Source organism: Gymnodraco acuticeps, unplaced genomic scaffold, assembly GCF_902827175.1.
Source record: "Gymnodraco acuticeps unplaced genomic scaffold, fGymAcu1.1, whole genome shotgun sequence".
Classification (NCBI taxonomy): domain Eukaryota; kingdom Metazoa; phylum Chordata; class Actinopteri; order Perciformes; family Bathydraconidae; genus Gymnodraco; species Gymnodraco acuticeps.
The window spans coordinates 3,235,520-3,252,069 of record NW_022992265.1 but is presented as its reverse complement, the minus strand read 5'-3'; the positions used below and the strand labels follow the sequence as shown (position 1 = coordinate 3,252,069).

At 42.7% G+C, this 16,550-nt stretch overlaps 1 protein-coding gene across 4 annotated transcripts in view; it reads right to left on the bottom strand.

Moving 5' to 3' along the window:
- Nucleotides 1-330: 330 nt before the first annotated feature.
- LOC117540476 (glutamate receptor ionotropic, kainate 1) overlaps nucleotides 331-16,550 on the bottom strand; it is a 37,147-nt gene continuing 20,927 nt past the window's right edge. For 2 of the 4 annotated variants that reach the window (XM_034207184.1, XM_034207181.1), the window contains 13 exons: nucleotides 12,684-12,865; nucleotides 12,082-12,135; nucleotides 11,524-11,697; nucleotides 10,640-10,783; nucleotides 6,456-6,563; nucleotides 5,955-5,996; nucleotides 5,475-5,588; nucleotides 5,185-5,388; nucleotides 4,865-5,088; nucleotides 4,412-4,530; nucleotides 3,970-4,187; nucleotides 3,252-3,477; nucleotides 331-3,119 (listed from right to left, as the gene is read on the bottom strand). In XM_034207184.1, coding sequence (XP_034063075.1) covers nucleotides 2,830-3,119; nucleotides 3,252-3,477; nucleotides 3,970-4,187; nucleotides 4,412-4,530; nucleotides 4,865-5,088; nucleotides 5,185-5,388; nucleotides 5,475-5,588; nucleotides 5,955-5,996; nucleotides 6,456-6,563; nucleotides 10,640-10,783; nucleotides 11,524-11,697; nucleotides 12,082-12,135; nucleotides 12,684-12,865 — 2,099 coding nt within the window. In that variant the 3' untranslated portion in view covers nucleotides 331-2,829. The remainder of the gene's footprint in view (nucleotides 3,120-3,251; nucleotides 3,478-3,969; nucleotides 4,188-4,411; nucleotides 4,531-4,864; nucleotides 5,089-5,184; nucleotides 5,389-5,474; nucleotides 5,589-5,954; nucleotides 5,997-6,455; nucleotides 6,564-10,639; nucleotides 10,784-11,523; nucleotides 11,698-12,081; nucleotides 12,136-12,683; nucleotides 12,866-16,550) is intronic. The other 2 variants (XM_034207183.1, XM_034207182.1) reach the window with 2 other exon arrangements.

Here is a 16,550-nt window from a genome sequence, read left to right as displayed (position 1 = left end):
CTGCAATTCTGCATCGTTTTTAATGAACTTTTCTGTATTGAAACTTAAAGTTAGATTAGGAATTAAATCATTTTTTCTTAAGCAGCGCAGAAAATATCTTCAAAGGGGGATGCCATCATCCTTTTAACAAATTCACATACGTTATACAGCATTTTCATTGGATTTGAATAAACAGTTAGATCATTTTATATTATGGTTGCTGATTCCTTTGAGTGCAAACAATAAACATAATTTACAAAGATTCTCAAATGTATCCAAAAGATATCCAGTTCACTTATGCATTTCATTTGAAGCTAGAGGTGCAGCTCTCTGAACAATTTAAAACAACAATTTAAACTTAATATAAGATTTATCTTTATTAACAAATGTATATCAACCAATATAACAGCAGTCAAATCATGTTTTAAAAACTCAATACCTTAGATTTGTTTTCTCAAAGTGTGTTTGTGTGGCAAAGGAACATGCTGTGTAATGCTGCTCTCTCATTTGCTTTGACTATTCTCTTCATTGTCATGTGACTAAAAACATACCCAGGTCCTCCATCACAGCATTGAAAGGAAACTGTAAAGTAAAATAGTAAAAGCAAAGAAAAGGAAGACAGCGCTAAATCAACAGGTCAAAATGAAGAAACACACTGGTCTTAAAAACATCTTTAACATCACAGCATTGTTCCAGTTGATTGTTAGAGTTTGACCTGGCGTCATACTGTTTCAGTCACTAAGACACACCTCTCAAATGGAAACAGCTGGGAGTTTATAGTTTTTAGAGCTCAGTATTGTTAACACCTGTAATCTTATGATTGTTGCTAGTTTCAAACGTGTGGTACCTGAAAAATTCCCTCAAAGTTCATGATTTCATTTCAAAATGTTTTATCTCCTTTTTCTTTCATGGTGGGCATTCACATACCGTTAAACTTTTCTAATTTAAACTTAAAGGTTTTAATACTAACATGTTTTTTTCCGGCAATACTAATTAAATGATCAAAACTGCAGTGTCATTGTGAGCAAATGGGTGTTGCCAATAAATGCAACATTTGCATTAGATTCCCATTAAATGTTTCACAAAAAGCTAATTAGCATTATATTGAATCAATGTTGTATGAGTAAAGCAAGTAGCAAGTCAAAAATCATCTTTGCAAAACTCATAATCACTAGTCAATCATAGTTGTTCATAAATCCACCAATCTGTCCTTAGTTACAGGTATTATTATTTCAAACCTGAAATGTTGTCACATCAAATTGAATGTGACATAAATCCTATAAAGCAGAGGGAGAACAAGCAGAGCTCAGAATTAACTGTTAGATTTCGGGGAAGAAGAATTTCATTACATATGCAGGATTTTCTAATCTAATGTGGGACATGTGTGGCCTGTAAACCAGGAGTGTTTAATACGTGTTTGTAATCCACTTCATAATGAGGATGTTATTTACAAGCCTAAACCCGAGTGAGGTGAATATGTGTCTGATTAGAACTGAGAGGAAGCTAAGAGAAATGGCATTCAGGGATACAAGAAGCTATGCTGAGACAGTGACATGTGTCCTCAGCCAATGAGACCACCCGAGTTAACCTTTAATCCTAAAAACATCTCGCTAAATGTCAACTGCTGCACGATGAGTTGCTTTACATTCTGTGCAAAACCAACATAACTGTGGTTAAGACTAGTTGTGCTGCTTTACATTGTTAATTTACAAAAGTATAATAGTTGGTTAATTAATGGTATGCCAAAAATAAGACCATGGTGATATACATTGAATAATACGTGTAATAAAGTATGATTTCTATAGTGCAGGCCAAAAACAACAACAAGCAAACCTGAGTTTACTGAACTCATAATAACCCTGTCCTCAGATCACACGAGTGAAGTGTCGAATGAAAATTGTTCCCCAGAAACAAATTATAAGGGAACTAAAAAGGATCACAACCATCAAATATTCAAACTGGGACAGCTGGAATTTGAAATTGTGCAAACGTTATCCCACTTGCTAACCTCTCCACCAAGGAAGGGGAAAAGCTGTGCGTGCAGAGAAAGGGAGAAATCAAAGCCAAAACAAGCGGAAATAAAAGGTTAAAGGACGTAATGTTCTCACATAACTTTAGTCATTCTGAAACAATTCCAACTTGACGAAACATATACATGCATGTTTGTGAACTTGATATGATACAAAAGCAAAAGAAGACAGCAGACAGTAAGCAACTGATGGCCTGAGTGTAAAACAACTTGAATAACATTTTGTGGGAACACTCAAAAACAAAATGGAAACATGAATAAATCAAGTTATTATTTTTTTTTTAAATACATGAATACATACAAAAGTGGTAAGAAGAAGTTCTCTCGTTTCTTTGCACTCTTAATATGAAAATTACCAAAACATTTTACAGAACCCTCCCAACCCTACTGCAGTTGTTCATAATAATACGACAAACAAGCCTTAACAAGCCTCTTGCTGACGTATTCACAATATCATGGCATGACAATTACCTTTTAGTTCCACACAAAACAATGTAACAGTTTTTTTGCAAAAGAAGCAAGGCCAAGATGGTCAAGTGTCATGATGTCAGAAGTCAACAGCCATCTGTCATCATAGGAAAGGGTTTCAAAAGTATTCTTCCAATTAAGACTAAAATGTCCATGAGCTCTACATTAAAACTACTGAAAACACTCAACTCTTTATTAAAAAGCATTTCTTTTTTGATTGTAACAATGCAGTTCAACACATTCAGACATATTTCTTGTTGGCCCAGTGATTACTGTAGTCCTCTGAAGACAACAATAACAACATAAATGTGTAGGTGCGTTTATAACAGTCTTTGATCAAGTCCCCTAGTGTGTTAATACTTGTTATGCCATTCGCACTGACCAACACTCACCTCCTCGATGTCCAAGTTTTTTCGGGATTTGTAAATAAATTCTCCAATTGCTACAAAAACTGAGAGGACGAGTCCGGCAGCCAGCACAATAAAGATTCCGCCAATGTTCTCCACACCCAGAGCACTGGCCTCTTTGCTGTCCTCCTCTGGGCAGCCATTTCCTCTCCACCATTTCTCCTTCATCATGTGCAGCTTCCCTTCCTCCTGAAGCTGCAAGATGGCGATGGTGACCTTGTCTCTGTAAGGGGAACCTAAAAACAGCAGCCGGATCAAATCATTATTACAGTCAAAACCAGCGTCATAACCTTTGGGTGTTTTGTTTTGTAGACAGATAGGGCGCATCTTTTAGTTATCATTGTTATTTTGTTTTTCATGTCTCTTACCAATTGGGGTTCCCACTCCATAGCCCTTTGAATCTATCAAGCCTCCAATCTGTGTGAGGTTGCAGTTACGCTGGCTGATGTACTCGATGCTGGTCGATTCCATCAGAAGAGCATAGTCTGTGGTGAGAACCCTCTGAATCCCCTCCCGGTTGTTTTTCACCAAGGCTGTATTTTTCCTACTGCTCATGAACGCCCACATTTTTTCGTAAGTTGAGATCTTAGATTTCTGTTAAATAAGAATTGGGAAGTTTAGAACAATGCATTATGGTAGTCAAGGGAGCAACAACAACACAGACCTCTGCACACAACAGACAATGTGGATGCATGGTCATTGGTTGAGGCTTTTATGTAATATTTCAAATAATTTTGGAGTCTAAAGCAACCATCCTGATGAATAGCAGGAGATTGGATGAGACAAGTTTGTACACATTTGCCCAAGTTGATTCGATTTTCTCTGAAGAATAATACATCCGTGAATCTTTATAGAAGATTTGGCCAGAGGCTTTTCTTAATCTGCATGTATGAGGAAGTTAACCCTTGACCCTCCTTTTTATCCCAAACCCAACCCATCACACAGCACTTGTCACGTTGCGGTAATGACTGATGGCTCAAGGGTAAAACTTGTCAGGATTATTAAACTCAAAAGTGGTGTTCTTGTTTGCATCCCCATTGTTGTAAAGGTACATTTACCATTTGCTGTACAATGAAAGAAGATTACCTTAAAAAAGGTCATGGTGGAGCCGTCTCTTACAGCACCGTACTCTATTTTCGTTTGCTTGGCCAAGTCATCTGCAGAGTCGATTGGTGAGTCCATCCTCTCCACAGTGAGGAAGGCAGCCAAGTTGGCAGTGTATGAGGAGATTATGATCAGCGTAAAGAACCACCATATTCCACCAACTATCCTCGTAGAGAGGGCCTTAGGCATCAGCTCAGATCCTGTAAGATAACAACACAAGGTACATTAGAAATTCCACAAACACATAAGTCAAAGATGGTAAAGGAGGTGACAAAAATAGCAATGCCACTGATTATCTTATTTATTTAAAGGCAGGCCACACATATTATAATATTTATGCATGAAGGAGATGGGTGAAGGTGATCTACCAAAGGTATGAACACAGCATAACAACATAATACTATTATAATTGCAGGAAGTGTACCTTGTTGCATAAGTGCTCCGACTCCAAACCAGACACTGTTTATTAGAGTGAAGTTGTTTTCGACCACATCCGAGTCTGGGTTGCAGGGGTGAGGGTTGTACCACTCATAAGGAGTAAACCTGAGGAAGAAGAATCAAAAGGAAACAATAAATTATACAACAAACAAAACTCCTTCTGACCAAAGACACATACAAATAAACTACTGTTGCTAGTTATTGCAGCAGTGTGCAAACAAATCTATAGGTCCTTGTTGCAGCCAAAATAAATGCTTGAATACAAATAAATCCAAATGGCCGAATGAATTCAGGAATTATCAATAGTTAGAGGAAATTGAAAAAACATTTTTGGCCAAACAATGTGACTTAAAGTGCAATAAACCATAACAAAAAAAACAGACAAAGAATTGTATTCACACAATAATCTTCATTCATTTAAATGTTCTTTATGCTTTACCTGGCAATAACAAAGAGCACACAGCTGACACCCAGGCATGCCAGTAGCACATACATCCAGATATCAGGAGACAGAGGGTTGAGGAAGGAGAACACCCCTGGATTGGTGCCGTTGGGTTTGTGGTAGAGGATGCTGATTCCCAGCGTCATGAAGGGTTTGGAGAAATCTATCACCTTTTCCCTCACATATGTGATAGTGAGAGGGGCCACAGCGAGGTCAGCCACCTGGTACAGAAGCATCAGGCAGAACCAGAGTCAGAAACAGATGGTACTGCGGATCATATGGATATTCTCTCACATATAATATTGACTGCTACTCACATGGTCAATGAGTTCTCGCACCATGCCGTTCCACTCCCCCTTGTCATTCTGAGCTCCATATTTGCCATCAGTCACCAACTTCACCTCATAGGAGAAGCCCAAAATGTTGGAGAGCTCTTTGAGCAGGTCGAGGCAGTAGCCCTCAAAGCGATCATTTCCATACAAGGGCTTATCAGATTTCTTATGCATGACATAGGGATTTTCCTGGAACGAGGCAGAAAACCGACTTTATTCGTTTTTGTCAAGATATTCATGAAGGAATGCTGTCTGATAATAACTTGAGATCATACCAGAATAGTTGTGACAATGAGTGTCCTGTTGGCCATTGAGTCGGTCACATTTGTGGATGAGTCCTTGTTGCTTTCTGTTAAATTAAGGCCTGTTTGAGAGTTCCACACGCCAATCTGTAAAGAATAAGATATTTAAATAATCACACATTTGTCAAAGATAAATAGTTGCCCAGGTCAGGCTTACTGGAACAAGGTAAGGAATGTAAAAGGGGGGGAAACAAGCATGAGGAATCAGAATACATTCAAAGTCCAAACAGAGATGAGAGAGTGGTAAAGGAAAAAAAGGAAAAGTTATAAAACACAACATCTGAAATGAAGCTTGAAATTCCATGTCCAGTGCAGAAATGTTGAACATTTCTTTCCACCGGTTCCTAAAACTTATTTTTAAGAAGAAGGGGAGACATCACACTGAAGGTAGAGAAAATTCATTTAAAAAAAGGTCATATTCGATTAGTCTGCTAGGGCAGCTAAAGTACAAACCTTTTTCCACACTTTATTCAGGCGATTGTTGCCCGCGATTGTCTTGCAGAAATAATAAAGAGAAAGCATTTTAATGACAAGGTCCTGAACTTAAAGTCAAAAACAATGATGATGAATTTGCGATTGAAGACAAAAAATACAATAAATACATCTGGGTATAACCCTTCTTTGGTTTGAAATTACAACCTGTACTTTCAATTTCAAGGTTTGATTTCTTTGTTGTGAAGAAAAATAATGACTTGCCTAATTTGAGGGCAGCATTGTCAATGTGATTAAAGCAACATCTGCACACCTTCAAATGACAGCGACAAAACTAATTGCCAAAGGCTGTGTATCAAAACAGTTGCATGTTTTTTTCTTTGGCATAATTGCTACACCGGTTTTCGATACTGACACTGTCACATTGTTCACAGTGAATAGCAGTGACCCGGTTTGTCTATGCTCTGCTATGAATGTCCACAATAACAGCCTGTAATAATAGACTCGGGTCAGATAGTTCACCTTCTCCAAGCCATCTTCCTTGAGGCTGATGACATCTAAATCAAATTCTTTCCGCAGGCCGTCCGTCTTGTTTACAATTATTTGTCCCGTCAAGCCGTTCCATTGTGCCTGTGGCAGAGAGAACAGAAAACAAAACCTATGAGTCCCTCAGCTTTTGTTGTCACACACATAAATGCAAAGTCAAGCAGAAGCCTGGAAAATGTTAAACAATTTAAAACATGAATAATTGATGAGTGCTACGCTAGGCAAAGAACATTGACAATGGCTAACTGCATCTTATTGGACATTAGCATTGGCTGGATCCCCAGTGGAAATATGAAGTATCTCTGAGCATATTACATGGTGGACAGTGATGTAAATGGAGCAGGCAGCATGGCCTCTGTGTGTGTGTGTGTGTGTGGTGTGTGTGTGTGTGTGTGTGTGTGTGTGTGTGTGTGTGTGTGTGTGTGTGTGTGTGTGTGTGTGTGTGTGTGTGTGTGTGTGTGTGTGTGTGTGTGTGTGTGTGTGTGTGTGTGTGGGTGGTGTGGCGGCGGGTGGGCAGCAGGGCTCAGAGATATCTGAAAGCAGTTGATAATAAAGTGAGCTCAGCTGAATAACATGCAGGTTTAGTCTCTATTACAGAGGGTTTAGATAAATGGGCTGCATCCTTTTTCTTTATGTGAAGATGGCATATATGCAAATCATTATACCAACTGAAATTTGCCAATGTTGAGCCCTTGGCATTTTTGTCTGGCTGTGAATCAAAGCGTGCCAAAAATAGAATTAAAGGAGCAGTCAACCCCAAAACAAATAAACAGAATTTATTGGGGGCATTTGGGAGTGACACAAGCCAAATGCCCCTGATGATCACATGGCTTTACACCACCACAAACTCATACCAATGTTTTGGGGACGAATGGCGCCTTTTGGTTTATCATCTTGTTCTTTTATCCTTCAAATCTTAAAGCTTTGGTTGCAATGCAGCCCTTTGTAATAATGAAGTAGCATTTGTTTTACTCAAGTGTTGTTTTGTTAATTGTGTTGTATTGTACAACTGGTTCAGAATACGTTTGTTTTGCTTCCTGTTGATTGAATGGTTTAGGCCCAAAATATATTTCTGACCTCCTGCTAAATTATGAACCATCCAGATCTCTCAGGTCTTCAGGGACTGGTCAGCTTTCTGTCCCCAGAGTCAGAACTAAACATGGAGAAGCAGCGTTCAGTTATTATGCTCCAAATATCTGGAACAAACTCCCAGAAACCTGCAGGTCCGCTGCAACTCTGACTACTTTTAAATCCAGCCTGAAGACTTTTCTTTTTGTCGCTGCTTTTAATTGAACTATTCATATCTTAGACTGCACTGTAACTTTTATCCATGTATTTTTTATTTTAATGTTTATTTTATTAGCTTTTCTTTTTAATGACTGATTTTAAATGCCATTTTCTTAATGTCTTTCATTTTTTGTAAAGCACTTTGAATTGCCTTGTGTTGAAAAGTGCTATATAAATAAACTTGCCTTGCCTTGAATAGATTTGTCTTCAGTAACACACTAATTTCTGTTTAAAGAAAAATAAATGTTATGTATGAATTAAAGATCAATTCATATAACTGAGTGTGGTACATGGCCAGAAAGAAACATAAGATTGAAGATTAAACTTGATTAAACTTGATTAAACTTAAACATCACGTTTTCCCCTTCAATAAGTGTCATCCGTTTCCTATGCAAAGGTCTCTCACACCACATAGGTTAGGGTATCGCTTGGTGAAGTTGCTGTTTGATTAGACCGCTTCACACAGTCTTATTGCACACAGCTGTGAGGCCTACTGGACTCCTAAATCCAGATTTATTCATGTCATTAAGTCCCTTTTAAAATCCCCACTAATCAAAAGGGTCTCTGTCTGACCATGTGTTGGTGTCATTACTGTACATGTAGTGATGACATGAATCTGCTCGGATTGGAGAATCCAGATGATAGAAAGGATGAGAATGACCATCAGCACGAAGACCTCATTGATAATCCCTGAATAAACTAGACAGACGAGCATTGTGAGAAAAACTCATTTGGCCCTTCTGCTCCTCCCTCAGGACCCTTTACACCACCCTCACACACAAACATGCCCTGCGTGTACATTGTTAAGTTAAGGAGAATAGTCCAAGTGCACAACCTTGTTTTCTTGAGTTGTGAATTTTACTTGAAACTCTCTCTGCAAAACCTAACTTTTAGTATTGGGCTAAATATGTGCTACAGCAGGGTTATTCAATTGGCGGCACATGGGCCAAATCTGGCCCCGGGGTGATATTTACAGGCCCTTTGAGTATAATGTTAAAAAGTAATCAAATTATTTTTATTTTTTTTTGGGCCAGCGTGCCTTTATTCCAGAGAGGGTGTTAAATTGAGAGATAGAGGGGAAGACATTGCCTGAAAACTTCGGCGGGCTCGGGTTTCGAACCCACCTACTAGCTACTGTAGTGACAACTCCTGTCATTTATTGCATCTCTGCGTGAATGATTAGATAATTTCACCTAAATTAAATCAAATTAAATGATGTTGATGGTTAAAGTAGCTTCACATGTAGGCCTACTGAGTTCTGAACTTGCCATTTAGATCTAAAAAGGCCTTGGGGCTATGTTGTTTGATTTAATTAAACACAATATATGCACTCCACTATGCTGTTGTAGTATTTACTGTATCTGAAGCTCTTAATATGATTGCTCATATTTCAAGCCATCTTTTTCCCGGCCCCTTGCTTTGGATCATTTTCATCAACCGGCCTCCATTCCAAACGAATTGAATAGCCCTGTGCTACAGCATTGATTCCTGCAGGGAGCATTGTCTTTTTGCCTTCCCTCCTCCATGAGAGCAGTGCAGGGTGAGACACAGAGCAGCACCCCTAGATTCTTGCTTAAGGGCACCTAATCCAGTTAACACAGTTATAAAACACAATCTGAACGACCATTTCAGTGTTTTTAATGTCTTTGATTCATTTAAACTATTCGAGTATATGATGCTCAACAACAATACACACATTTGAAATGTATTTTCCAACAGCCTGGCAGCCATTAGTGTCTGAACAGTATCAAATGCAGAGACTTCAAAATCCACCATAATTAACATAATGTCTAAGTTGAGTAACCCAATGATACCCAAGTATCATGGGAAAAAATAAGACTTGGCGGCCATGCTCAACAGTATTACTACTTAATGATGACTAATACAATAAGGATAGACAATATATTCACATTAACAGACTATATATACATGTCAAGCCTCAGAGGTGGACACAAATCGTCATGGTTTCTAGCAGCTATTAATATGAGTTCCAATATAAATCCTATTTGCTTGCCACTAACCTCTGCTGTCATTTCAGTCCCTGATTTGTAGTTAATGGGACACAAATATATATATATATAAAACACCATTATGCTCCTTTTCAATGAATGCATTGTAATAAAAACAAGCCTTGTGAAAAAATAGTCTGGAGGTTTATCGAGTAGAAGACAGAGTGTAGGAATATGCGCTGTTAATCATATTCGCTCATATTCTACACTTCAATGTGTTTATGTATGAATGCTGATTACATGTCTTAATACAGACAATATCTGCCGAGGCTTCACATCAAACTCTGGACTCTTTCTTTCCATTGCCCTTCAATATTCCACACCATACCATACCACACCACCTGGTATATTTTCCATGTTTTTCAAACTGTCAGTGTTCACATTTAAATGTACTTCTGTGTTCATTGTGTTTTCTCTTGTCTGCTGTCAGATCAATAGTTTATGAAGAATTTAATAATGGATGTGTTTTTTAATTGACTAAGATCTACACTCGAGAAAACATTCAAAACAATGAGTATCTAGAGTTACATTTTGAAAATATATATTATAAATTGGGTGCTAGTTGGGGCATACTTATTATCTCATGCATTGTGCAATAGACATTCATACAGCTCTCAACAGTCAGATCTCAACAGTTCCTTTCTGACTGCCCACTAATCTGAGCATCATCCCTATCTCATGAGAAAATTATTTAGAACATTATCTTCACCCACACATTATTCCTCATCACTTCTGATCTGCTAACTCTATTGTTTTGCTTCTGCAACTAAGGAAATTAAATGGAGGCAGCACGCTGTGAAATGGATGGATGGATGGATGGATAGAAGAGGAATGGGTGTTTTCACATTCATAAGCCAAACTTACATCTTTGAGCATGTTCATAAAGCGCGATCCAAAGCGCCAGGGTTTGTGTCGGTGGCACTGAAGCGAGCTGACGGTAATCTGGGAGGTGCGCTGCGAGGCAGCAGCCACCATGTAGACAGCGTCATACATCAGAGCTGCTTCGGTCTGAAAGAGAAATGCAGCCGTCAGCATCCATCAGCGGGATAACCTCATGCCCTTATCACATCAGGACTGATGTTCATGCACATAACCTTATGGTTTCTAAAAAAGTTCAGCTCCAGTTTCATAATACTACTCATACAGGCAACCACAAGCAGCCACAGAAGTGTTTCTGACTGAAATGTGGGCATTGAAGGTCTTGTGCAGCTTGCACAAATAGACTACATGTTCAAACATTTATGTATAATATCTCAGTCATTGTGTTGAAATGTAGTAAATGGCATTCTCTGATACAATAGTATAGTTTTTAGCAAAGGTTGAAAGGCAAAGTTAGAAAATGCGAAAAATAATAAAATGTGAGTTCAACTGAACTTTTTTCCTTCTGATAGTGAGATGTTTTAAAAAACGATGTTCATTCCTTACTTTCAAAATACGTAAGCAACTGGAAGGATTTAATGATTTATTAAATTGTGCTAACTAGCTTACACACATAAACCAAATAATGACAAACTAACGCTGTTCACCAACTTTCCTCTACTGACAAGCTCAAACTGTCCATATATTTTCCATTTATTAAATATAGAAATTATTAACTTTCAGTGTCCTTTTGAGCATGTTGCTTAAAGTACGTGAACAATCAGAAGAGCAGCAGTGGGGACATTGTTAAGATGGGCTTCCCCACTGGGCCCCTGCCCTTGGAGAACATTTGGCATGAGGAATGAAAAGAGGAAGGTGAAGTCACTCACTGTCATCATCCCCTCCATCATTCCAGTCTCAGCTTTAGAGGGAGCCTGCAGCCGCTCCATGGCCCACCTCTCCACCACCGAGGCCACCTGCGGGCTGTCTATGTTGAGCAGTCTGAAGCCCGTCATGTTGACCCCACTATAGCGGTACGGCTCCAAGTCGAGGGCAAACAGGTCCTGTAGAGGTACAACATCATCAGCAAAGAATCAATTTGATTCTACTCAAAATTACCCACAAGTAGATGTAAGTTACTAAGCAAAGGCAAAGGGACTGTTCATTAAAACAGAGGAACAATATACTGCATAATACTATGGAATTATGTCAAGTGCACTGAAAACATCCAGCAATCTTGTTATAAAACAAACCACAGATGTTCATCTGCATAATCTTTGCATAACAGAATCGCTAGGTGCCTACACACATTTCAGCTTGCGTAGGATAATAAGATACTTAATTAAGACAATAGAAAAACTGTAATTACGAGCATATCCATCAGGTTTTTCAATTGAGTTTCAGAGAGAAACTCTTTCCTGTAAATATAATGTGAAATGTTTTCTTACCAGTGTGGTGAAGAAGAAGTGGTAATATTCAGTCATCATCCCCATGGACAAGATCTAAACAGGATGATAAATGAACGGTTCATAGTTTCCCCCCCGACTACACAATCATGTTTTTCTCCAGCCAGCATAAAATATATTTTCTTTCATCCACATCCATACCAAGAGACTTGCAAATTAGGCATTCCAGCCATTTTCTGAATTGCCTCATTTAGTCTTGTTTGCATAGTTTGGATTAACAAGTTTCCAAGTGAGTATATGTCACAATTTGCTCATGGAGGCATAGTGTTTCCAATTAATCTTACATGCAGCTTTTGGTTTGAAATGTCTATGTCTGGCTCAAAAATAAGCTCTGCTCGGATCTGGAAATGATCATAAGATTTCTAAAGGGGATAGAATTAGACTAATCTTGCACATAGTGAACATTAAACAAAAAAACACTGAAGAAACACCAGAATAACACAGAAACTTCTCTCCACTGAAGAATTCAAATTGGATTTCAAAGAGCACGTTGTATTTTGGGTGTCAAGATGTCAATTAAACCCAGAGGCCCTCAGGACAATGACCTCTGTCCAGTGTGGTGGCAGATGTTTGGGATAATTCACCTGTTTGAGAACATCAGCTGATGTTTGGTAAGAGCAGTCAAAGATGACATAGAACTCCTTTCCCTTCTTCATCTCCTTTAATAGAGGACGGGCATCTTTACTTCCTGTTGGCAGCTGGCGGATCTTGATTTTAATGCTGTATCTGGATGGAGCTTTGATCAACTCTTGCAAACGAATCAGTCCTTAAATTAAAAGATAGCAAAATAGTGATTAGGGTCAACAAGCAAATATTTACAAAAAACCCAAATCTGGATAGTAGGTTACTCCAAGACAGTGGAAGTAAAACTATGTGATTAAACATAATCAGATTTTGATTGTCTTTGAGTGTTTAGGTTTCATGGTTTTGAAATTGCAAACAAATGCATCTGCTTCAGTGACTGGGTTATTAACCTACAACTTTACACAGTGCTTTCTAAAGACATAGCTGAAGCTAACGATAGTTACGGCAGTAACTACGGTTCTATGAGTCCCGGATGACCGCCAGAGGCAGTGCTTTAAGCACTGGATATGTCCATCGCGCGCATGCGCAGCTCGGGTACCAATAACAACAAAGTCACCTGTGACCCACGTGACACCGGCTATATCAGCCGGTGTCGTCAGAGGATCTGTTCCCAGAATCTTCTCGCGAGCACACAAGAATTCTGAGTGACAGGGAACTCTGGCGGTCATCCGGGACTCATAGAACCGTAGTTACAGCCGTAACTATCGTTCTATTTCGTCCCTACTGACTGCCAGAGGCAGTGCTTTAAGCACTGGATGACTTATACCAACAATGTCATGAAGAATCCAAGCCCTTGCTCACCACTGGAAACAGCGGAGCTCGGCAAAAGGACCACGCCCAAAGAATGGGGAGTGGCGACATTGACCTGATGACAACTGGAGAATGTGCCAGAAGACGCCCACGATGCCGCGGCGCAGATGGTCTCCAGGGGCACCACCCTCAGGGCAGCCCAAGATGTTGAGATGCTCCTTGTAGAGTGGCATCTCAGCCTGATGGCAGGGGGGCGGCCACTGGCCCCGTAAGCCTGTGAGATGGTATCGACAACCCAGTGGGGCAGCCACTGGTTAGAGGGCATAACCTTCTTTAGTGCCGCCAGGGCAAAATCAAGAGTTGCTCCTACTGCCGTATACAGGCAGTAGCCTTGATATACGCCCTTTGGGCACCCCCAGGGCACAGCAACTTTGACGTGCCGTACTCCTGAATGTCAAAGCGTGCCAGCTGGGCAGGCTGATTGAAGTGGGTTTGTGGAAGGACCCCGGGCAGGAATGCCACATTTGCCCAAAGGGCAACGCCTGAGAGTCCCACCTCGGGCATGTATTGTTTATGGAGAGGACATGCAACTCCCCGACTCGCTTCCCTGAGGCTATGGCAAGCAGAAATGCTGCCTTCGTGGGCAGCCACCTAAGCCCCACCTGGGCCAGGGGCTCGAAGGGAGGAGATGATCGGGCATCCGGCAGCAGGGGCAGGTCCCAAGCCGGAGTCCTCTGGGTGCTAGGGGGACGCTGCCGTAAAGCCCCTCTCATAAAGAGGGACACCGACCTGTGGCACCCCGCCGTGGCGCCGTCGACCCAAACATGTCGGGCAGAAATCGCAGCCACATAAATTCAGAGTGGAGTGAGAACGTCCACTTTCTAGAAGGGACTGTTGTCTAAGCAACAACGTACATGCTGTCCCCAAGGAACATGCACATTCTTGCCCCCCAGTTGGGGTAGAAAGTGCGTGAGTGCAAGCTGCACAGCCCGAAGCTCTAGCACGTTGACCTGGCGCGCACTCTCCTGGGCAGACCGCTGACCCTGAACGGTCCTGCCCTGCCGCACTGCACCCCACCCTGAGAGACATGCACCTATGGTGATGGTCTCCTGGCGGGATGGGATGGCGCCCATGGGCACGCCCACTAGGAGATAGGCCCTGCCCCTCCAGCGTGACAGAGAGTGGAGGCAATGCTGCGACACCCTGACTTCCCTGTGCCTGTGCCACTTGGCGTCCAAGTGAAGGCTGTTCAGCCACATCTGCATGGGGCGCAACGACAGCGGGCCTAAGGGCCCAGCGGCCGAGGCAGCTGCCAGTCTGCCCAAGGGCTGGAGGAACAGAATATAAGGCACCATCTTGCCCGGCCCACGTGGAAGTAGGCATCCCTCAAGTCCACGGTTGAGAACCACTCCACCTGTGCATATGCAGTGGTCAGCATATAGAATGGCAGCACCTTCGGGAATCTGTTGATTCCTCTGAGGTCCAAGATCGGGCGAAATCCGCCGACTTTCTTGCTCACGAGAAAGTACGCCGAGTAGAACCCCCTGGGCTAAGCAGAGGGTCTTACTGGCTTGATTGCGTCTTTGGACAGACCAGAGCTAGAGCCCCTGCCGGATCGCTGACGACTGTCAATTAGACCCAGCCGAAGGCTAGGGGCCGGAGCTGCGGTCCGTACCCCTGGGTTAAGGTGAAAACCACCCAAGGGACGGAAGTACAGACCGCCCAGTAACTGAGCTGCTGCTGGGAAAGCAGCCGACGACCGCCCCCGGGATTTCAGGGCACAGCCCCCCGGCCCCTGGAGCCTCTTGGGGGGCGCCGGTAAGGCTCTGGGGCACGAGGCCGCGGAAGTCATTGGGTCGCGCCGCTAAGACCTCTGCAGACCACCCCTGTAATCCGGCTGCTGAGTGCGGCTGCTAGAGCCGCCCCTGGGCCTGCTGGGAGTGGGCACAGGTCTGCGAAGACCCGAGAGCTGCTGCCTGGGCTTGGGCTTGGGCGGTACGCTACAGTGCCTCCAGGGCAGCTAACCTAAACAGCTCCCCTGGCTCGACTGGTACGCTACGGAGGACTCTCCTACATGCCTCCGTTAGTGGTGACTGGGCCAGCGAAACCTGGCGACGAGTCTGTACCAGCGACAAGGCATCCTCATACAGAGGTGCGTCAACCGAAGGAGGTGCGTCAGCCGAAGGAGGTGCGTCAACCGAAAGAGGGGCGTCAACCGAAGGGGGGGGGGGGGGGGGGGACAGGCGGCCCGCTAGCAGCCCCTACACCGGGCCCAGGCTGAAGGGCCAAGAGGCTACTTCATCATGCCCCTATCGGCAGCTAGCCGATCCACTTTAGAGGACAGCCTGTTTCTAGTCCTTCTATTGGGGGGAGCACACATAGCCATCGCTCCCTCAAGTCGCCGGGAATGGCCGAATTGATCTGGAGGAGGATGTGACAAGGAGAGGTGTCTGTTGGCTGCTGCCAGACGTTCCACCTCAGTGATTCTAGCCACTCTGAGCGCCCGAGGCATGCAGCTACAGCTCATGCAGGCATTTTACCGTGAGAACCTCCCTCAGATGCTCTCATTTCGTCCCCACTGACCGCCAGAGGCGCCCGAGGCAGGAGGGGCAGCGGTCATGGCCGTCCTCTGGCTCAAAAGAAGCCATACAGGCGCTACATGAATGAGCCATTCTGTAGGTAGCCAGATGCAGCGTAGCCGGGAGCGGGTGCGGGAACAAAGCCTTCACCAGCTACTTGCTTAATGGAAAGAGTAGAGCGTTGCTGCTACTCGCCGAACAGAAAGAGGGATGTAATTACACCCACGTTACCGGCAGAGGGAGCGTGAGCGAGAGCACTGCCTTCACCTGGCTGGATTAATAAACACGGCAGAACACTGCCGGCTGAGTTAGAGACGAATGCCAGATGCAGCATAACCGGGAGCGGGTGCGGGAACACAGCCTTCACCAGCTACCTGCTTAACGGAAAAACGAGGCAGTTCAGCGTCTACCAGGAGCGGGGGCGAGAACACTGCCTTCACTGGTTGAGTTAGAGACGAATGCCAGATGCAGCGTAACCGGGAGCGGGTGCGGGAACACAGCCTTCACCGGCTACCTGCTTAACGGAAAAGCGAGGCA